At 33.6% G+C, this 22,555-nt stretch overlaps 4 protein-coding genes across 6 annotated transcripts; 2 read left to right on the top strand and 2 right to left on the bottom strand.

The window, feature by feature from the left end:
* Positions 1–654: 654 nt before the first annotated feature.
* On the top strand, positions 655–1,604 carry LOC113872267. The gene has a single exon (XM_027509694.1). It carries the CDS (start codon positions 675–677, stop codon positions 1,560–1,562), a length of 888 nt encoding a protein of 295 aa, XP_027365495.1. The 5' UTR covers positions 655–674; the 3' UTR covers positions 1,563–1,604.
* Positions 1,605–4,428: 2,824 nt separating this feature from the next.
* On the top strand, positions 4,429–15,503 carry LOC113872250 (methylmalonate-semialdehyde dehydrogenase [acylating], mitochondrial-like). 3 transcript variants are annotated; one of them, XM_027509663.1, is made up of 21 exons: positions 4,490–4,638; positions 4,999–5,138; positions 7,558–8,214; positions 9,043–9,137; positions 9,554–9,625; positions 9,712–9,873; positions 10,104–10,182; positions 10,274–10,428; positions 10,803–10,866; positions 11,097–11,176; positions 11,311–11,376; positions 12,076–12,126; positions 12,249–12,400; positions 12,729–12,819; positions 13,178–13,258; positions 14,077–14,154; positions 14,263–14,298; positions 14,382–14,425; positions 14,512–14,590; positions 14,984–15,074; positions 15,172–15,309. In XM_027509663.1, exons 3-21 carry the CDS (start codon positions 7,662–7,664, stop codon positions 15,273–15,275), a joined length of 2,133 nt encoding a protein of 710 aa, XP_027365464.1. In that variant the 5' UTR covers positions 4,490–4,638; positions 4,999–5,138; positions 7,558–7,661; the 3' UTR covers positions 15,276–15,309. The 3 variants fall into 3 exon arrangements, 1 of the variants encoding a protein (XP_027365464.1); XR_003505860.1 differs by lacking the exon at positions 14,382–14,425; XR_003505859.1 differs by lacking the exon at positions 4,999–5,138 and having other exon boundaries at positions 4,429–4,638; positions 11,094–11,176; positions 14,382–14,590; positions 15,172–15,503.
* LOC113872260 (pentatricopeptide repeat-containing protein At4g31070, mitochondrial) lies at positions 13,323–17,668 on the bottom strand. Its single transcript, XM_027509685.1, has 3 exons — positions 15,265–17,668; positions 13,971–14,340; positions 13,323–13,884 (listed from the first exon to the last, which is right to left on the bottom strand). The coding sequence occupies exon 1, from the start codon at positions 17,517–17,519 to the stop codon at positions 15,699–15,701; it is 1,821 nt and encodes a 606-aa protein (XP_027365486.1). The 5' UTR covers positions 17,520–17,668; the 3' UTR covers positions 13,323–13,884; positions 13,971–14,340; positions 15,265–15,698.
* A 2,061-nt stretch (positions 17,669–19,729) lies between these two features.
* LOC113852041 (anthocyanidin 3-O-glucosyltransferase 7-like) lies at positions 19,730–21,103 on the bottom strand. Its single transcript, XM_027482300.1, has one exon. It carries the CDS (start codon positions 21,101–21,103, stop codon positions 19,730–19,732), a length of 1,374 nt encoding a protein of 457 aa, XP_027338101.1.
* Positions 21,104–22,555: the final 1,452 nt, after the last annotated feature.

Genomic DNA, 22,555 nt, shown 5'->3' with positions numbered 1-22,555 from the left:
GTGGAGACCATCTAAACACACATTTTTCAGATGAATTAAAGTTGTTTTTGGTAAAGAATCTAAACACATATGCGGGTAAATTAATTAATAATTTTAATACAGTTTTATGAAAAATGAATTCTTTTTAATTATTCTTGTATATACACGTTAACTAGCAAAATGATTTGAAGAAAGAAAACGGAAAATGTGGTTAATAAGGAATATATGTCTTTGATTATGGCATTGAGAAAATGATTAATGGAGGACCAACGGTAAAGAAACTCTTATGTGGGTCTGAAATGGTCTGAGTAACGTGACAATAAGCGATGCTCACCCCTCTATTTCTTCGCCTCTCTATCAGATCCCCTAATCCCAATCGCAATCACAATCTCACTCCTTCTTCATAACGACAATACTCACTTTCTCTCAACGCTTGCAAGAGTGATATTCCTTGTAATGCCAAAGCCAATGCCAATGTCCCATTCAAACATTAACATACATTGTTTCTCAATCACGCCCCAATAACACCAACAACCTCATTTGTTGTGTTCCCCTCACACACAAATCACAATCCATTATTGTTATCATTGTGGGTCTAGTGTTGGATTGGATATTTGGATTGGGGTTGTTTGTGAGTGTATTATCCCTTTAACGCTAAGATAGGGTGTTGTGTGCAAATTGGTTAGTCCCTTGGGATGCAAATGCAGACTCTGGGTCGTTTTTGTTTGTTGGTTGCTGCTGCTCACTCTGTTCTTGGCTTCTACCACAGGTTTCTCCGCCTTTCCCTTCGATTTTTCTTCATGGATTTTCCTTCAACCTTCAAGTTCCTCACCCAAGCCAGTGAGGTTGGTTGTGGTTTCGTTCTTCTCGGTGGTTACTACTCTCGAATCTTCAACCTCCTTGGCCTCTTCCTCATCTTCGCTTTCTGCCTCAAGATCCTCACCCCTCCCACCCCCAGATTCCGTTCTCACCCTTCAACGCCAAAGCTCAACGCTTTGGACCCTCCTCGTCAAAAGCCCTCTTCCAATTTCACCGATAATCAAGAGGAGAGTACCAAGGAGGAGAGCTTGAAGGAAGAGAATTTGAAGGAGGATAATTTGGAGGACGATATGTTCGACGTGATGTCGCTCAGAAAACTGGTGAAGATGGAGCGGCAGAGGTTCAACGCGGCGTGCGCGGAGATCGAGAAGGAGAGGGTGGCAGCGTCGTCGGCGGCGGAGGAAACGATGGCGATGATTCTGCGGCTGCAGAGCGAGAAGAGTGCGGTGGAGATTCAGGCGAAGCAGTTCCGGCGAGTGGTGGAGCAGAAGCAAGAGTACGATCTGGAAGTGATCGAGTCACTGAGATGGACGGTGGTGCAATTGGAGATGCAGAAGAACTTGTTGGAAGATCGGTTGGGGGTTTATAAAGAGAAATTGAGACAGTTCTTGGAGGACGAGGAAATTGACCAGCTTGAAGAAGGGGTCGATTCCGATAGCGGTTTTTTGAATTTTTCTGTTGAGTATGATCTAGATGTTTCTGCTTCTGCTTCTTTACAATCCCAATCTCCCCCTCACACACACTCACACACACAACCCTTGTAAGTTCTCTTGGACATCATGTTTCATAAATGAAAACTTTTTTCTTTCTGCCTCTTTTGTTCACACATTTAACTAACAATATTGATGATAAGGTCCATAATATGCATTCATGTATAAGCAAGCAGTGTACGTTTTCTATGGTTGTTTGAGATATTGCATCATTCGGTTATAGGAATCTACTATGGATTTCGTGAGCTATTTCAGTTTTCTGATTATGTATGGTTTATGCTGTGCACATTTCTTCTGTTGAGTGAGTTCTCTTTCAGTCTTGGTGGGAGAAGGGGGAAGTGAAATTCACAGATGTGTAACCGTGTCTCCTCAATTCTTATTGTTTGTTCTTCAGCCGGTAGAAAAGAGTTCCATTTTGTTATTACCAAAAGGCAAAGAAACTCAAATTGTGGATTTGCATCTCTTATTTACCATTTTGTGTCTCATAATCTGCATTGTCCAATTTATGCGAAGAGGTGTAATTTTTAGAATGAAAAAGAAGGAATTGGTATACAACATCATCACTTTTTCCCATATACTTTTCCTCATCCTGTAAGAGTTTCTTATCTTCTTTCCTTATTTGCTGAAAGGTAAGACGATCAGATTTCTACTCAAAAGAGTTTGGTGATTGCTAAAGGGCAACACAAAAGATATTGTGAGTGATTGAGTTTGTTTCGGAATGTATTTCTTATTTCATTTCTTTGAAGTGCAAGTTAAACTTTGTCTAATATCTTGTTTTCTGATTTCATATCTGGTTTCTTAGAAAACATTTTTATCAAAAACCTCACTTTAGAAATGTATAACTAACTAGTTTCATTAAATAAGATGTTGACGGTGTTAAGGATCAGTCATGTCACGAATGAATAATCAAGGTCGAGGTTGAATAATTCAGGCCCAATGCCTCTATTGTCACTGTCAGGTTATATTGGACATTGACCTTTCTTAAGCGGGTCATTACTCAAAATCTTCTAGTACTAATCTTTACTTTAAAAAATAGAACTGTTGCTTATAGAAACTGCTACTTGAAGGAAAATGTTTAATTGACGACAAAATGGGACAATTAAAAGTTGCCTTTCTTGGTTTTGAAATGTATTTTTTATATGCGAGTACAGATAGATGGAGATAATTGCATATTATGTCTGTAATGATAAATTTTAGAAGTTCAAATAGTAAAGTTGTTTAGAAGAAAATATTTTGTCGACAATAAAATGAGACAACTATAAGTACTTGCTCTGTATGTTGCTCCTCCTAAAGAGTAATAACGATGCAGTATATATAGTTGTAAATAATAATAATAAAAAGAGATAAAGTAAAAACATACACATATACACAGATACACAATCTTAAATAATAAAAAAAAAGTGACAGAAAATTACCTTTTTAAACTCAATTCAATATTAATTTGTAATAACATTAAATATGTATTTATCATATTTTTCATTAATACATGTAAGATTTAATTACATAAAAATCTTAAATTCCATTCTTTTACTATTGTATATAAAAAAAATGTGACCTAGTATATTTGATAACAGAAGATCCCATAAATTGAGCAATATGCATAATTTTAATTCTTCATTTTTTTTAGTAAGAAAATTAAAATTATCGTATTAAATATATAAAATAAGAATACAATGAGAAAAATGTTAGATCAAATTAATTGTTAACATATTACAAAAATTTATATATTCTTAAAGTTACATTAATATGCATTTCAATTTTGTTACTCAAAATTTGTTTTATGAACAATACAATTTTCACTATATATTTTTAGATATTACATTTTGTAATAATTACTTATTTAACAATATTTTTCTTTAAAAAAATCTTATCTATGTGAAAATTCATACAGTTAGCAAATATGTAATATATTTAATAAGTGCTACATTAAATAATATTACTTAAGTAAATGACATATATATATTTAATAAATGCATCATTAATACTATCGTGCAATCAATTTTATCATTAAGAATTCATTTCTGGAATAGTTATATCTTATTCTTTTATTTATTTATTTTTGTTAGAGAAGACCATTAAGGGATTTCATTTTTCATTTATTTCTCTCTTGTAACTTTTTTGCTTTTGGACTCTCAAGCTTTATGAAATGTAAAAACTAAGAATAAAATAAAATAAAAGTTGCATATATAAATTAACTTCTATATTAAATGAAATATTTAACGAGGTACTATTTTTTATAATTTATCTCGTATATTTTTTAAGATTAAAATTATCTGAAAATGATGTGTAGTATTAATAAGTTATTAGCATTTAATTCAAAATAGCATAAAAAATAAAATAATTTAACCTTATAAATCCTACTAATATTTTTAATTATTTTACGACAGTTTAATATTTTATTTTGACGTTGATAATGGCTTAATATACAGTGTGGAACAGTTTTACAACATTATCTAATATTAAAATTTTAAAAATATTGCATTGATGTATAATTTAATAAATGAAATTATATTAAAATCATATAAAACATTAGACTTATTAAATTATATTGTTACAGATTATTGAATTATATAGCATATCGAACAACAACATAGTTTTCTCAAAAGAATAAGGTTCAAGTTTAATGTAGAATCGGTAATGTGTTAAAGGTATTATTTGTATATAATGCTTCTAAATTAAGAAATTTAGGCATGATTGAGTCCCTTAATTATGATAATTAGAGCTTTATTTTTTTATTGTATATGTAAAAAATTGTTGAAAAAGATAAAATTCACTTTAATAATATGTATGTCTCGAAATGGTTAAAGAAAAAGAATTAAAACAAAAATACAAGGAAACATTTTAAATTTATTTATAAAAATATACCTTTTTCTTCATTTTTGCTTGTACTAAATAAAAAGAATTCGTCTTTATTTTCTCGAAACATACTGTAAATAAATGTTCCTTTAATAAAATATTTCCTCTCTCCTCCCACCGAAACGGGTGCCTGTGTTCTGTGGAGAAAAATAGAAATTGTAATTCCGTGTTTGGTTTAAATTTTAGACTGACGCGATACGAGTTTGACTGCTTTTCTTCATTCTTCTGAAACATTTGAAATTGGAGTTCGAGACAGAGCAGCGATCTTTAGCAGGTTCCGTTTTCCTTTTTCCATTTACCCTTTTTATTCAAATAGATTACAAATTCTATGCGCAATGCTATTATTTTTTTCTCTCAATTCGAATTATCACGTTTTTCTAAGAATAATGTTTGTTTTGAGCTCTCTGCTGAATTCTCAGAGCCTTAGCTGTCAAATAATGCATGTTTCTTCATCTACTGCTAGTGACTGTAAATCGCTTCATTTTATAGCTTTTACCGTTAATATTTTATTCATTTGATCACATTTTTCATTACCGTTTCTTAGCATACATTTTAGAGATTTCTCATGGTTTCTTCTTTTGTGGTCTGTTTCCTGAGTTATGTTTTTTTTTTTTTTTTTTCATTTCTATTGTAGCTTGTTTGGTTGGTTGGATGTAATGGAATACAGAGAATAGAGGAAGCAGTCATGTGAGTAACCACTTGTTTGGATAATTACACACTTGAAGTGAAAGCAAACCTAGGAGCATTTCCTTTCTTGCATAGTTCTGTGGAGAGGTAGAACCTTTTGTATTTGAACTCATTGATTGAGTTGTTGAGTAAAATGTGTGAGGTAATTGGATACATATTATAGTGAGAAAGCTCAATATTTGAGATAAGTCATCCTTTCCATATCATTTTAATAAGTGTAGGTGTTTGCAATTGTTTGGGATTGGGAGAAGCTGGGAAAATGCACAAGAAATTTGTGATCATAGACTAGAAAATAAGTGTTAGAACCATGGCACATGAACATATGATTGATGTCAATAAAAGTCCTAAAGTGTGGAAGGTTTATTTTGGGAGAAAGGGTGGAAAAGAGTCAGTTATTAGTTAGTTTGTTAATATTGCTAGTAGATTCTATAAATATAGAGTTAGTTTCTTGATTGTGGCATTATTGGTTCTGCTAATTGTTTTAAGGATAATTTCATTCTTCGTTGATGAGTTGTAAGCTCCGGGGGGGGGGGGGTGTTCTTTTGTAATCCTAATTCTTTCTAGTGATCAATAAAATCATCATTTTTCTTCAATCCTCATCTTGATTGTGTCTCTGAACCTTAACAATAAAGAGTCTATGAGGAGAGGGTGAGGTGGTGGGGGAAGGGGGGGAGTTGATAGTATTGCATATTTTTCTAGTTTATTAAATGGTATTCATTTTTAACAAGTTTAATCTTGACTTAATTATGTTTTTAGTTCCTATAAAAATGACAATTTGTGATAACTCTTTAAAAAAAATTTGTTAGTATTTAATTTTTGACATTTTCAAAATGTAATGATTTAGTCCCTGCCATCAACTATTCTTTATTTAGTGATGAGTTGGATAGTGGAAATCCAGCTACTGCCATGTTAGTGTTATTTTAAATATTTTATTATTTAAATATTAATATTTGAATTTTTTTTTTAAAAATATTTATATTATTTTAAAAAATTAATAATTAATAATTAATAATTAATCCATCTTCTTCAACCTTCTTCCTAACCATCATTGCATTTCTCTTCACTATATGCAACTCCAACTACATTCTTAATAACCATTGTTTCAATTTGCTTCAGAAATGCTACTGCATATATAAAATTTGGCTTTAAGAAAAACTATCCAAAGTAATAGGGCAAAATTCCAATATTTCAACAATATAATAAAAGCAAAATGCAAATTTAGAAGCTAATCATTGGGGTTTTCAAAAGATTGTTGTTGTGATGGAATAAGTTAGAAAAGGAAAGGCAATTGGTTTAATAGGGTGAAGGTCATCACTGTTGGTTCATGGAAACTAGGGTTCCAATGTTACCTCCTTTGATTTCCCATGCAACAATTTAATATTGATTGAGTTCAATTTCTACTCTGCATCAATGATTGAAGGGGTTTTGGGTTTAGGGAGAGCCATAATTCAGTGTGTGGTTGTCTTAGGGTTTGGTTTTTCCAATGGAAGGAGGTGTAGAACCTTACTAGCTTGGTGTTTTTTTTTGAAAAATTGGGCAATATTTGTTAATGTGGTTTGGATGTATTACTAGCCTGAGTCTTGCGTTATTTTGGATTTCAAGAGAGGAAGATGCTCAGAAGAACAAAAAGAGAAGAAAACGTTGAAGAAGGACTTCTTTGCAAATATAAATATTTTTAGAGATTTTTTGTAAAAATTAATTTTTAAATAATAAATTCTAAAAATAACTAGGACATGGCAGTGTTGAATTTGATTTTTGTTATCTAGCTCATTACTAAACAGAGCACAATTGATAGGGAACTAAATTCTTACATTTTGAAACTGTCAAGGACTAAATCTTAAGAAATTTTTTTTTAACAATTTATCTCAAATGGTGCTATTTTTATAGGAATCAAAAACATAATTAAGTCTTTAATCTTTTACAAGACAGCCTTTAAATGATGTAACTCTTGTTGTTTCCATGTACAAAAACCATGTTGCTGCATGTATTTGGTGCTTTCATGAGTCAATAATGTTATTGCTGCAGATATGTTTTGGTGTGCTGTTTATATGGGCTAAGAGATTCAGGAATGATTGAACTCACAATAATTACGAATACAAGTTGTTAGGGTCAAAGCTTTTAAAATCAGAAAAAGATGAACAAAAGACTGAATAATTCTGACAATCTTTATTAATGCCTTGAAAAGAATAAGGATTCAAGAATCCTCCAGAGCTAACAGCTCCCTGAACACTGAACAATATATCCTCTCAGTATTTCTCTACAAACAAAAACACATAATTCCCTCCTATTCCCCCTAACTCTATTTAAAAGATATTAACAAATAACAACTAACTAACTAACCGTTGGCTCCTTCCTTCCTTTCCTCCTAACATACACTTTCCATACTTAAGATGTCTTGTTAGTGTCAATCATTTGTTTTTCCTCCCTGGTCCTAATACAAGTCTCTTTTGATTGAGAACTTTTGAACTTTGTTCTCTTATAACGACCATTCATCTTAATTGAACAGGACTGAAACAGCATATAAGGATGACTTAAGCTATTCAGCAGTGATGTGGAGAACATGTAAAACACAAGTCTCATATGAATATGCTACTGTCTATTTAATATGGTATGATGGATGTTCACAGCAGCACAGAAATAAGTGAAACTGCACATATGCTTCCTCCTCCCCCAGGCACTTTTGTAGATCGTGAAGAACTCATCCAACATGTTGGAGACTTTGCTGTGTCCCAGGGGTATGTAGTGACTATCAAGCAATCCAAGAGGGACAAAATAGTTGTACTTGGCTGTGACAGAGGAGGTGTTTATCGCAACCGGCGAAAACCTGTTGAGGAGTCCTCAGCTGAGCAAAGCCGCAAAAGAAAAAGTGGTTCTCGTCTAACAAATTGTCCTTTTGAAGCTGTGGGCAAGAAGGATGATGGCTTGTGGGTACTCACCATAAAAAATGGAACACACAATCATGAACCATTAAAGGACATGTCAGAACATCCTTCTGCCCGTCGCTTCACAGAGGAAGAAGTTTTTCGCATTAAAGAAATGACAGATGCTGGTTTGAAACCTCGACAAATTCTAAAGAGACTGAGACAAAGCAATCCAGAACTTTTGTCAACCCCAAAGCATGTTTATAATGTTAAAGCTAAGCTTAGGCAAGGAAACACAAATGGTAAGGTCTTCTTGATGACTTCATGTTTCTAAATAGTTGTCCTTGAATGTTATATCTTAGTCTGAAACTCCATGGATTTAAATAATACATAAATTTGGACCATAGATTCGTAGGTGTTTTTGGGGTGCAAGAAGTTATGATAGGCTGGGATTGTTTAACAGCTTAAGAAAGACTGAGAATTTACAGTAACTTAAGATTTGGATTATATCAACATGATTCTTGAGGTGCTGTTTTAGCTTCTCCCTTGTGAACCAAATAAGTTATATTTTTCCTCTATTAAAACTCCTCTCTGCTCCTCTCTGCTCCTTCTCTTCTTTCCTCTCCTTAAAATCCCTTCTCTCTCCTTCCTTCATCTGAATCAAATAATGCATAATTAATGGAATTTTTGTAAAGAAAAATTAATGCAGCAAGCAATTTGAATATGATTTTATAAAAAAGACAAAACAAACTTCCCAAAAAGTTCCTATAAAAAGGACCGGAGGTAGAACAATGATAGACATGATTACCTATAAAACTGGGCCGTTGTCCATAGATTAGGAAAAAGAACTTGTGAACTGAAACATGTACTGAAATTAAAGCAGTCAACAACCTATTGAACATTAAAACATGAATTATCCTAATTAAGATCTTACTCCACATCCAGATCTCAAGAGTAATGATTGGAAATATGACAAATTCTAACAGAGATGGTGTTCAGTGTAAAATATTCAGTTATTAAGTGAAGGCTTAAGAATGAGCCCTGTTTATATTCTCTGGTATGGTGTTCCAATATGTGGAAAAAGAATTATGTGGCATTATGCTTACAGGTTGATGGCTCATATGTTGCAGTTAGGAATTTTAAGTCCTTGAGACCTGAGAAATCTGCTGGGAGAAACAACTATCTTGCTGTAATTGAACCGTCATGGAGGCAGTGCAACCCTGTGGTAAGTTCTGTTGTGCTTCCACATATTTCATCTTAACAAAATTTGGCCATTGTTCTCTGTACTTGGACGCCAGTGAATAGTATTTGATAACAAAAAAATATAGGAATAAAAAAGGTTTAGCAAAATTGCATGTACAGCCTCATAGATATAATTAATTTTTTTCTATGTTTGAATGAAGCTGAACTCTGTTACAAATAGACATATTCTGCTATATGCATTACTTTATCCATTAATTACCTTCCATTTTACCCAACAAAAACATCCAATAGGGATAGTCTTATCTTAAAAATCATTGTGAGAGGAGACTGAAGAATTAAAAAGGGTAATATAATATCTAGCATTAGTTTTAAAGTACCTGAAGTGTTATATCTCTTCTATATCCTAACGGATTTAAGTTGTTTTCTCATGTGCATTAGAGGGTTCCCAATCTTATTGGAGGCAGATTTGTTGATTCACTGTCTTGTGCATCAATTGAAATTTTAAATCCTGTAAGTGTATGGAGGAATTTGAATCCCATTATTTTACTCATGTACATGAAATAAAAGGAAGCTTGGTGACTATTTAAAAATAATAGGCAAGCCAGCAAGTTGTTTCTCAAGTTCCAATGACTACATGCGAGGAGTTCAAGGCAGCAGTCTTTTCTGCAAAACGGGCCTTTTCATTGTGGCGCAACACACCAATTACCACCCGGCAGAGAATCATGTTTAAGTTCCAAGAGCTTATTTGTAGAGACATTGTAAGTATTTCAATTTATTAATGGAGTTTTCTTTTGTGTGCCCATTGGCACATGATGTGAAAGCATTGAATAAATTACTTAATAAAGAAAACATTGAATAAATTTTGCATTTTTTATAAAATACATTCTTTCTATTTTTGACTTGTTATCATGTGCCCACAAGCACACAATGGACAATCCCTTTATTAATTACATTTATTCAGAGTTCGCCTATTTAAAACCTCTTGCAGGATAAGATTGCAATGAGTATTAGTACTGAACATGGAAAAACGCTGCAAGATGCACATGTTGATGTGTTACGTGGGCTAGGTTAGTGTTATTGTTTTTTTGGTGTCTACGAACAAGCTTTACTAACCATTGGCTTGGATTATTTACAAAGAAAAACTATCTTCCTTTATAGAGGTTGTTGAACATGCTTGTGGCATGGCAAATCTGCAAAAAGGAGAATTTATTCCCAATGTGTCCAATGGAATAGACACATACAGCATTAGAGAGCCACTTGGTGTTTGTGCTGGTATTTGCCCTTTTGACTTTCCAGCTATGATTCCCTTATGGGTAAGCTCATTGTATATCTGTAACAATTCTACTTTTTGTTATGTTTTATGCTCTGGAATCTGAAGTTTATATATTGCGAAGATAGGAATGTCAACGATTTCTTAATGCTAATGTAGTTGCTCTTGATCTGAAGTCTTCTCTCTTGCATCAAGACAAATGCTAGGTTGCATAGTTGATTTCCTTTCACTGCAAATAGGAACTAGCAAGAGAAAAAATTATTCTTTGCAATGGATTTTTCTGAATACCATGAGATAGGTAATGTGTACAGTAGAAATGTACAGCATGAGGAAGCTGAAATTAGATGTATTAAATGGAAAGTAAATTCTACATTTCCAAAATCTTTATATGTATTTATATACTAATCATATGTGCAGATGTTTCCTCTTGCTGTCACATGTGGCAATACATTCATTCTAAAACCATCAGAGCAGAATCCAGGTGATTGTGAAATTCTTTCTGGTCTGTTCTATATGAAATGACAAACCCAGTAAGTATTTGAAGGATTCATGTTAGGTGAAAATATTATAAATTATAATACTAATAATGGAATATTTTATTATATTTCCTTAAAAAATTTGCTTGCAAGCATAACATCCTTTATAATGTTCCTTCCTTTATGAACTGATTTTATTAGTAATCAGTACTTTATATTATCATTTGCACAGCAGGGGCATCTGTGATGCTGGCAGAGTTAGCAATAGAGGCTGGTTTACCTAATGGTGTGTTAAATATTGTTCATGGTACAAATGTAAGAATTTAATTTGATGTTTTCATTTCCAGTTGATCAAATATTGTAACCCAATGATACATTGATGTTTCTATTACTACTTACTTGTAACACTGATTCATTTCTCCCTCACTTTTGAAAATTGATTTGGACAGGACATTGTCAATTCTATCTGTGATGATGATGATATAAAGGCTGTCTCATTTGTTGGTTCAAATACAGTAAGTCATTCTCATGAGGAACCATACATATTAGCTTGAGAACCGAGATTTATTCAAGAATTTTAAAAAATTCACTGTGGCTACTAAAATATCTAACAGTAATTCCCAGATTTTAAATGTATGGTTGTCTTGGCCTTAACATCAGTAACCTCATGCAAAAGTTAGTTGTCATACATCCTCAAAATGTTCATTCATCAAGAAAGATATTGTGTCAGACCTTGTGTGTGACAGTTAGTATATTCCATATGTTGAAATAATAAGAATTGTGGCAGTGATGATTGGTAAGTATGATTCCCTACATCTAAGGGAAAATGTAGATGTATGGATTTTTTTTAGTGAAGCTTCTCAACGTTCATGAATTAGTGTTAAAAGAGGCATACTTAATGATGATTCTGGTATCATCACATTTTACTTTATGATATCATGAGTGTAGCCATGCAATCAGCCCTTAAATTTCAAGATGTTCATTTTGGTATTTACATTTGACACTAGCTTTTTTTGGCATGATTGGTATTATAATGTCTTCTTTATATTGTTGTAAAGATTTAAAATGTCTTAACATCCTAAAACAGTAAAAATTTGTAAGCAGCAATCTTGCTTATCTTGAAATTAATGAAAAAATTAATGTTTGTTGATGTTTTTCATAGATTGGGAATTGGGCCAATTTGGTGTACTGATTTTATGCTTTTTTCTCTTAAGGTTGGTGATTCTGTATATGCAAGAGCATCTACTAAAGGTAGATGGGTTCAGGTAATTTATCTGCTTCTGCTCTGGTAGTAAAGCTCCTGTTCCTTTTATGAGCCATGTATTGCTCTTAACCCAATGCAGTAGTTGAGGTCAATGTAAATTGGGTGGTTGGCTATTGTCTTCAGTCCAATATTGGAGCCAAAAATCATGCTGTCATAATGCCTGATGCAAGAGTAGATTCCACTTTGAAAGCTTTGGTTACAGCTGGTTTTGGTGCTGCTGGACAGAAGTGCACAGCGCTGAGTGCTGTTGTTTTTGTTGGAAGTTTCAGTCAATGGTATTTTGTTCAACTTTCTGAATGTAAAATTATTGTCTCAAGATAATGCTGGATTCGTTTAAGTGATGAACTAGAAATTTGAAGATTATAATTGATTAGGCTGACCAAATTGGTTGGTCATTTATAAACACTTCTTGGTTGTTCAGTTTTATTGGTTGTGTACATATCTCCCAAGTCTTTATTTTATTCTTACATCTCTCAATATTTTCCATGAGTCATTCTTGTTTTTATATTCATGGCTGATTGTCTATTGTTGCTTAAAGAATTGGTTAACAAATGTATCAGTTACTGGGTATAAAGAGAGTTTTTAATTATTTTCTTTCACCAGGGAAGACAAACTAGTAAACCATGTCAAAGCGCTTAAGGTTAACGCTGGAACAGAACCAGACGCAGACCTTGGTCCAGTCATTAGTAAACAGGTGCATATATCATTCATATATTGTACTAAAACAATTGTCTTTAAAATTTACTAGAAGAGTTATCAAGAAGAGAACAGGATGTAATTGAGAGAGAGAGAGAGAGAGAGAGAGAGAGAGAGAGAGAGAGAGAGAGAGAGAGAGAGAGACAGAGATTGAGTGTGTGAGCACGAGATAGAGATAGAGAGAGTGAATGACAAGCATGCAATGAACCATTCAACTGATGAATATATACTATGTGCTATTCATTTAAAGGAACGCTGATAGTTGTTTTTTATGCATTTATGAGCTTTGATCTGGGTTAAGTTTGAGGTTCTTGATTATTTATATTTCATGATCTTATATTCAAGACTCATCGCAGGCTAAAGAACACACTTGCCGATTGATTCAAACAGGCTTGGAATCTGGTGCAAAACTAGTGCTTGATGGGAGAAACATTGTGGTATTTTTCCTTAATTTTGTTTCTATTTATTGTTGTGGATGAGTTGCACTCAGGACTGCTGTTTAGGTGCTTTGTTTTGACAGCTACGTTATTTTTTTTTTTTTAGTAAAGAGAGTGATGCAACGTTTTAGACAAGAAGGCAAGCATATGAAATAGCCATCTAAATGTTAGTAAATTTCCATAACGGGGGATTGAAGAAATGAATTTTTAGGGGACACCATTCAAATTGATGGTTTAGGATAGTAATTTGATAACACGATTGGAAACCTAGCTGGGTTTGTGTCACTGTTGATCACATGTGTCAGTCAGCTATCATGGATGCACAAGTCTCAGCTTGACGTAAGTTCCAGTGACTGTTATGGAATAAATTGATTCTTATAGAATTAGATAACACTTCCAACATTTTTCTGAAGATACCTGAATTTTTCAGGAAGATAATGAACTGTAAAAGGAACAAAATCATGTATGAATGAAGAAAGGAATTGCTACTCTGTACTTGTAATACTATTAGATTTTGTGATCTTTTCAGCAGACAAGCAAATATCCAGTGATTCCTCAATTTTGAAGGTTGTGCTTTGTATGATGTAGCATATTGTGGCATGTAAATGTGTCAAGTAGATAAATTCCTGCATAATAAATTGAAATTAATGAACAACGATCTGCTAGTTTAATTTTGTTTTATTCTTTTTCTCCCAGAATATTAACAACTAACCTTTTACTTGTATAATGCTGCTATGGACATTTGTGTCATGAGAGGTTATATGAAGCCTTGTTCATAAATCCTAATGCTTGTGCATACATGAAATGTTGCTCTATAGGTTCCAGGATATGAACATGGAAACTTCATTGGTCCCACCATTTTATCAGATGTCACAGTTGATATGGGATGCTACAAGGTAGTTTTAATTATGTTCTCAGAATTAAATTCTGGTGCCTCATGGGTTGTCAATGATAAAAGTTTGACCTACCCTGTGATAAATTCATGATGGATATCTTTACTGCAGGATGAGATTCTAGGCCCAGTTCTTCTGTGTATGGAGGTTGTTCGTGAAGCCTTTGTTTGTATTGAATAAATTGTGACTCTGTTCCAAAAATGTTAAAACATTATATTTTTAATGCCCAGGTTGATAACATACAAGAAGCCATAAACATCGTCAATAGCAACAAGTGCTACAGATTTTAGCTTCTCTTGAGCTTTTCATATATATAAAATTTTACTTATCTACAGTACTTAATTGTTTGTCATTCTATAGGTATGGTAATGGAGCTTCCATTTTTACAACATCTAATGCAGCTGCAAGAAAATTCCAGACCGAGGTTGAGGTTGGACAGGTAAATAGCAACTGTCACATCTCTGCTGACGTTTGAAGTTAGACAAAAAAACTGTTTAGTCACATCTCTCTGCTAATCCATGTTAGCTTGTCAATCTGGTGATTTGTTTTGTTTTAATATTCCCTTTCGTTACTTCTTGTACATCTTGGAAATTCTTTAAGTTACCTATTTTTTACATTATTGTTGTTTTTTCTTGGACTTTTTTTATAATGCAGAAATTCCAACAAATTCAACCTTTTGTTATTTCAAATTCAGTCAAACCTTTTATTACTTTTGGCAGTTGTTTGATATCCATGCAATGTTACTCAAAGCTGTTTAAATTGATTATTTTTTAAAAAAATTATTGGCCTACTTGCATTTTTCTGATTAGTTTTTGAATGTGATCTGAATCAGGTTGGCATAAATGTCCCGATCTCTGTTTCATTGCCCTTTTCTTCATTTATTAGCTCCAGGCCATCTTTTGTTGGTGATTTGAGTTTTGATGGTAAAGAACTATTACCGTGCTTTCTGTGATTTACTACCTGATGTGTGTGCATTAAGGGTGTGAACGTATTCTCAATTCTTAAAATTCTTTCATGCAGTCAGAGCTGGAATTCAGTTTTACACGCAGATTAAGACAGTGACTAAAAAATGGACAGACTCATTAGATGGAGATGAAATATCTCTTGAAATACCTTTTGCTTAGAAGCTATCAATATTCATGTGAATTTTTGCTGTTCCTTTTTAACCTCCATTTCGGGAAAGCTGTATATACCTAGACCATGTATAGACTTTCATTCATAATTTTCCTTTCACTAGTTACTAGGTACTATTTGTTTGAGCTGGAGTCAACTTTTTCTGTTCCTGGTAATGCCTCGGAGTGCTGTAAGTAATTTTTTGTCGAGAATCCTATCAAGCAAAGATGCTATCATATGATAGACCCGTGAACTTGCATTGCTTCTTTCATCGAACCCACCTTGAGGACATATGTGAACTTGTTTATCTTAGCAGAAAAAGTAAACCTGGTATTTATTAATAGTAGAGTAAGCAGCGTACAATATATTGTTATCCATAATCGTATGCGAACGTTTTTCCTGCTCCTGCATAAAGCTGGCTACTTTCTGCTTTGCTAGAAACTCTCATCTCCAGCCTCAATGCGGCTGAACCCATAGCATTTCTTTAACCTTTGTAGTTTCATGGCTTCCCTCACTTGTTCTATATCAAGCCAATGACCATGCTCGGCATAGATCATATTCAGCAATGTGTAATTAGCACCGTTATTTGGTTCTGATCTTATAAGTTGTGGGGCTAGCATTTCAGCAATGTCCAGTCTTCCATGAAGCTTACAAGCCGATACAAGAGAGCTCCACATTCTTGCACTCGGTTTCATGGGCATTGTTCTCAGTATTTCCAAAGCATCTTCAAGTTTACCTGACCTTCCAAGAAGATCAACTAGGCAAGCATAATGCTCCATAGTTAACGGAATTTCACAATCTTCATTAACTTGTTTGAATATCCGTTGTCCCTCAGTTACAAGGCCAGAATGATTGCAAGCCGATAAAATTGCAAGGATGGTGATTGCATCAGGCTTCACTCCTCTCTCTTTCATTTCATGAAAAAGTTGTAAAGCTTGTTCTCCACATCCATGAAAGCCATAGGCACTGATCAAACTACTCCATGTAACAGAATCTCTACTCGGCATTTCTAGGAATATCTTACAAGAACCATCCAGACAACCGCATTTGGCATACATATTTATAAGTGCATTGCCCACAGAGGTATTACAACTAAATCCAAATTTGAAGATATAGCCATGGAGTCCACATCCATGCTTCAGTGAAGATAAATTTGTGCAGGCAGATATAGCTGCGAGCAAAGTTACATAGTTTGGTTCAGTTTTTTCAGTCCTCATCCTGTTAAAAAGCTTCAATGCTTCGTAGCTATCCCCTCTTCGAGAATAGCTCCCAATGATTGAACTCCACAACACCACATCTCTAGAACTAGACCCTTCGAAAATTAGCTCAGCATGGTGAGGTGATTCTCCACACTGACAATACATATTTATGAGAGCTGATGAAAAATTAGGGCTTGACTCAAACCCATGACGGAAGGCATAGCCATGAATCTCCTTTCCATGCTTAAAAAAGCCTGACTTGGCACAAGCTGGTAACAGAGCAATTGATGTGACTTTATTTGGTCTAACTCCCTCAAGCTGCATTGCTCGAAAGCATGCAAAGGCTTCATCATAATCTTGATTAGCTGTGCACCCAGATATCATAGCAGTCCAGGAAACCTCATTTTTCACCTCCATTCCATCAAAAACACGCAAAGCCATCAAAGAATCATCACTCCTAAAATAAAAATCCACAAGAGCTGTTGACAGAAACACTGACTGTTTTATCCTTTCATCAACAACAAGAAGAGCATGAATCTGTCTCCCTACCCTTGAACCCATTTTTCTACCACAGAAGGATATCATGCTTGCTAGCAACTCAGGCTTGGGAACAAGACCAATCAAGTACACATCTTTAAACGTTTCCAAAGCTTCTTCCAAGCACCCATTTTGCAAATAACCATTAATCATTGAGTTCCAGGTGATGAGGTCTCTGTGAGGCATTGTATCAAACACTTGCCGTGCCGATTCGATGTCTGAAAACTTGGCATACATGGAGATGATGGAATTGGACACAAATGGTTCAGAATGGGAGCCTGTCTTGAGAGCAAAGCAATGAAGCTGTGTGCCAAAAGCATGATATTGGGCAGAGGAGCATGCCTTGATCACTGATGGAAGAGCAGAGGAGATGGAACAGTGGTCATAGAGATGAAGTTCAGTGAAAAATTGAAGTGTGTAGTGATAAAGACCCTTTGAAACCAATGTTTTGATGTGGTTGGAAGGTGAAGAAGATGTGGAGGCCATGTTGGCCAAAAGGCGTGGGTTGAAGAAGGCCATGCAGGACACAATGATGTGCCCACTTCATTTCTTGGGCAAATGTGGTGCTTTTTGTCTCGTGGGAACTGAATTCTATTGGGATAGATTCAATGGTTCATTGTGTCAACCTTCAATCCAATGATTTTCTTCCCACAACCCAGTTACCTTATAGTAGCAATTAGCTTGACTTAAAAGGTTTATTTATTAGTTTTTTTAATGAAATTACGTTATCAATACACATTTTTTCCCCACATAATGTTAGACCCAAGATATTATACTTCATAATTCAAAAAATGTTTTAAATTGCGGTACATATTTTTGAGCGGTTCAGATAGAACTGTACAGGATGCAGTTAGAACTCCGACCGCTGTACATTTTGCCATGAAAATGATCGCATTCAGGTAAGTAGTCCAACTCTATTCTGCCAAATTATGAGGTAAAAGTTTTAATTGTGATTAGATAACAATACGAGTAGTATTGATTGATATTTCACCTAAATCTTGTTTGTGTAGTTGACATGCTTTCTTATCATTTTCACAAACAAATAGAATAACTAATTAAAAGATTTTGTATTTCAAAATTAAACGCTTTGTTTTAAAACTATAGAAACTAAAATTTTATATAAATTAAAATGCGGAAAATATAATTATAATATAAAATATAAACATTATTTTGATTTGATATTAAATCTCAAATAAAGAAAAAAAATATTATTTTGATTTTATATTAAATCTTAGAAAACGTATATTATTAAAATATTACAAAATAAGAAAGACACATATTAAGAAAAAAAATTATTTAATAATTAATAAATTTCGGCACACACAGTAGATAATTGAATTTTTTAACTGTTAATAAGAATTTGATTTTAATAATGTGTATAAAAAAAATTGCTAGAAAAGGTAAAATTTATTTCAGTGTTCTGTATTTCGAAAGAATTAGTTTCCATTTGTCAATATCTGAAATATGGAGTTATGAACCGAGGAAGCTCTGTTTTACTTTTGACCAACCCTTTTTCTTTGCTAATTAATTGTCACTTGATTTGTGAAACTCATCAATACAATGCGCTCTCCTTCAGTGTTCTGTTTCGAAAGAATTAGTTTCCATTTATCAATTTGAGGGTTATTTCTATGCACACAAAAAAAGCATTACCATCTCTCTACCACTTTTATCATTTCATATTTCATATTTCATATTTCATTTTTCATTTTTCATTTTTCATTTTTCATTTTTCATTTTTCATAGACATTTCATTACTTTTCATGTATGATCAATTTACCTCTTCAACCTTACCATTTCTTTTGTCATATAGTCAATTGATTCTTTTTTTTTTTTTTTTTTTTTTTTTTTCTTTTAATCTAACTTTTAGAGTGCCTAACAATTCTTTTGTGCATATCAAGTAAGTCTCATGATAGGAATTTAGCAATTTTATTGGCCCAACCATCTTATCAAATGTCACTGCCAACATCGAGTGCTAGAAGGTATTTCCTGATTAATTTATAAGTGTTTACTAATGAATTCCAAAAAGTAGGTTTAGGCTTAAATTAAACTTGACTCTCTATCACTGCATGTTTTGGAGATCTTTGGTCCAGTTCTTCTCATGGAGGTGCATTTTGTTTGTCTCATCTTTTGCATCTTACTTAGAATCATTTTATGTCTTTTCTCGTCATGTAGGAGGCTTGTCTGTCTTGGAATTTTCATTTTATGTTATGTTGATACATTATTTTTATTTTCTTCTTCTTTTAAACTTCATGGTAGATACAAACAACTTCTCTCAAACTCAACGACATTGTCCATGCTAGAAAATCAATCATCATAAATTTTATAAATTACCATTTAGATCAATAAGTTATCATTATATTATATCTCTGAGCCAACTCACTTGCATATAGCTTTCTCCATTATTTATATTAAGAAATGTTTGTAACACTCTTTTTCAAATACTTTATTATTAACTCAAATTTATTAAAAATTAAAAAAATATGAGAAAAAAACATTAATTTAAAAATAAAAAAGAGTAAAACTTACATAATATTTTTTAATTTTCAATCAATTTTAACTAAAAATAGAGAAGTATGTTACTAACTTTAATCTCTTTATATATTTCATGTTAATGCTCTCTCCATTGAATGATGAGCATTTATTCTTCACTAAACCACTCTAATCATACAACACTCTCCTTTTATTGGTCATGAATCATACAACACTAATCACTTGCAGCGGGTCATCAATTAAGAGCTAGAAACTACTTCCACCAAAGTCTTGAAATCTTGGGTTGCTTTTCCTTCAGGCCCAGCTGCATCTAGCACAGTCCTCTTCACTTCCAAAGCATTTTGTCTCATCCTTTTTCCCTCTTCCTGCACAAGAATCAGGTTCAAGCTTTTGAGCAAACCATGTTTAGTGAACACTCCACCTTCCACTCTCAAACCAATCTCCCAAACATCCTCAACCATCTTCCCAGTCATTCCTTGATCCCCAAAGAAAGGTCTACATATCATAGGCACCCCATTCGACATACTCTCAAACACAGAGTTACACCCACAATGAGTCACAAACACTCCCACGGAACCATGTCCCAAAACCTCACTCTGAGGAGACCAAGGCACAACCTTCCCATTATTCCTTGTCCTCTCAAGAAACCCATTTGGCAGAACCCCTTTCACATGCTCCTTTAGAGACCAAAGAAATGGAAAACCACTAGCTTCCAATGCTTCTGCAAGTGCCACTATCTCATCTTGTGGTGGTGTCACCACAGTCCCAAAGCTAACATACACCACTGATCCACCATTGTGCTTGTCCAACCATGACAAACACCCAGTTGCATCTGTGTCAGAGGGAGGCAAGGGTGGTAGAGGCAATGAAAGAGTGAGAAAACCAACATAGAGAAAAGCAGATAACTTTGATCTCATGTCATGAACTAACAAGGGTGGGTCTAATTCCTCAAAGAAATTAACAACCACAGCCTTGGCTTGAGGCAACACAATACCCAGTGAAGCAAGTGCCTTTGAAAACAGTGTCTCATCTTCACCACCATTGACTACATCTTCTGGCAAGTCTTCAACACGCATCATAGACAACCCAGGAAGAAAATCCAAAGGGGAGTCTCGCGATAGGTTATTATTAGCACACGTTTGGCGTATCAAGTGAGTGTAAAAATGAGCAGAGAGTGAAGATGACAAGGGTGGCCAAACTGGGATCCAAGGAACATTAAGGTGCTGAGACACAGTGAGAGAAGGTGTGACAAATGCATCAGCAATGATGCACGTGACTCTATGTCCTGTTTCTGCCACTGCTAAGTCTATACCCTTTTGCAAGTTCTGCGGACCAGCTTGAAGAAAAAGATTGACTCTTTCAACACGGTGGCCACAAGGGACATGACCCTTTGGGACTCCATCACCAACAGTGAAGAACTTTATGGTGTCTGGAATGTGGGGTTTTGAGAGAAGAGGTTTGTTGGAGAGTTCAGTGCCGATGAATGAAAAGTGCAAGTTGGGAGCTGCATGACTTAGTTTGATAACGAGGTTTAATAGAGGAAGAGGGTGGCTTCCAAAGGGGAAAACAAAGACTGCAATGTGTTTCTCCTCCACTGAGCTTATCTTATTCATCATTGGTTTGGTAAGCGATTGGCTCTCTAGTAATAGTATTGGGAGTGAACTTGTATACTCTCAGTGCAGCAGAGCAAAGAGAAAATCTATTAGTGCGTTTGAATACAACAAAGTGCTTTAAAAAGAATTTGAGTCATAGGTGATCTTCCTAATGTACCACATGATATGTGGAGTGGCGGGTAGTGACTGACTAGTAACTCGTGACAATGTGGCATCCATATCATGATTTGACTGTAGGTAGTGTAGTTTTGTGATAAGGAAAATGGGCCACACACAACTATGGGTTGTGAATTAAATATAAGCGCCATCCACCACGAAGAAACCTTTCCTTCTAGGGACATCGATCTGGCCACATGATCAGAAAAATTAATTTATTATCATTTAGATGCATTAGGGTAAACAAACAGATTTGAGTAATTTTATAGGTTTCCCCCTCCAAAATACAGCTTCATTTGGCATGACATGAAGTGGAAGCACTAATGGATAAGTTAGCCCAAGCCCCAAGGTTTCTAATACGATACTTCTCTCGGTTTATTTATAAAAAATAAATATTTAATTTATTATAATAAATTAAATATAGTTATATATATATAATTCAATATTCATAATACTAAATTATTGAATCAAGTATAAATTAAATAAACAAATGTATTCACTTAATAGAAATCTTATAATAAATAAAAATATAAAAAAATTTAATAATTAATGTATCGACAAAATAAAGTCTTTATTTTTTAAGAAAAGTATTATTTTTTGTACTAATTTTTAATCTATGGAACATTGCCTAAATAAGAAGCTATATATATATATATATATATATATTAAAATAAATTTTTATGAAAATTATATAATTCAATGCAATTAAATATATTAATATTATTAAATTTTATAATTTTTAATAAAAATATATTATATGTAACTCCCTATCATATAAATTATAAAAAAATTTATTCTTATAAATCAAAAGTAGCTTTTAACTGATGATTCCAAGAATTAATTACCATTGTGTACCCTCATCGTGTTTATACTTGGATTTAGTTGTGGTGAATACTCAATTTTTTTTTATTATTTTATTATTAATAAAAGTAATGGAAAACAAAAAAAAGGAGATCGGAGAGTAAATAAGTTGCTCTAGCTGCTTGCAAATGTTCAATTATATTTGAAATTGCAAAAAAAAAAAAAAATAGAATTAAGTGTTTGAACAAGAAAAAAGGATGTGTTTCAGAAGAAAAAATAGTATAAGGGGAGCGAGAAAAGCAAGGGAAATTTAAAAAAAAAAGAAAAAGAAAGAGAGGCCTGAGGTATAAAAAAGGGGGGAGATACAAAAATTATAAAAAGGAGAGAAGGATCTAAGAATAGAGGAGGAAGAGAAGCAAAAAGAAGAAGAACTCAAGCAAATAGAGCAAAAAATCATAATCAAAGTGTAGAATCTCTCAGTAGTTGAAAAGCAAA

Source organism: Abrus precatorius, unplaced genomic scaffold (genome assembly GCF_003935025.1).
Source record: "Abrus precatorius isolate BTA unplaced genomic scaffold, Abrus_2018 Scaffold10, whole genome shotgun sequence".
NCBI classification, from domain to species: domain Eukaryota; kingdom Viridiplantae; phylum Streptophyta; class Magnoliopsida; order Fabales; family Fabaceae; genus Abrus; species Abrus precatorius.
Note: the sequence above shows the minus strand (reverse complement) of the source record. Positions and strands in the feature narration are given on the sequence as shown.

What these genes read in the sequence shown, in the direction of transcription:
- LOC113872267 (XM_027509694.1), top strand. Translation starts at nt 675, where the DNA reads ATGCAAATGCAGACTCTGGGTCGTTTTTGTTTGTTGGTTGCTGCTGCT.
- LOC113852041 (XM_027482300.1), bottom strand. Translation starts at nt 21,103, where the DNA reads ATGAATAAGATAAGCTCAGTGGAGGAGAAACACATTGCAGTCTTTGTT.
- LOC113872250 (XM_027509663.1), top strand. Translation starts at nt 7,662, where the DNA reads ATGATGGATGTTCACAGCAGCACAGAAATAAGTGAAACTGCACATATG. An exon ending in CAATTGAAATTTTAAATCCT is followed by an intron (nt 9,626 to 9,711) that starts GTAAGTGTATGG and finishes TAAAAATAATAG; the next exon opens with GCAAGCCAGCAAGTTGTTTC. An exon ending in AACATCGTCAATAGCAACAA is followed by an intron (nt 14,426 to 14,511) that starts GTGCTACAGATT and finishes GTCATTCTATAG; the next exon opens with GTATGGTAATGGAGCTTCCA.
- LOC113872260 (XM_027509685.1), bottom strand. Translation starts at nt 17,519, where the DNA reads ATGGCCTTCTTCAACCCACGCCTTTTGGCCAACATGGCCTCCACATCT.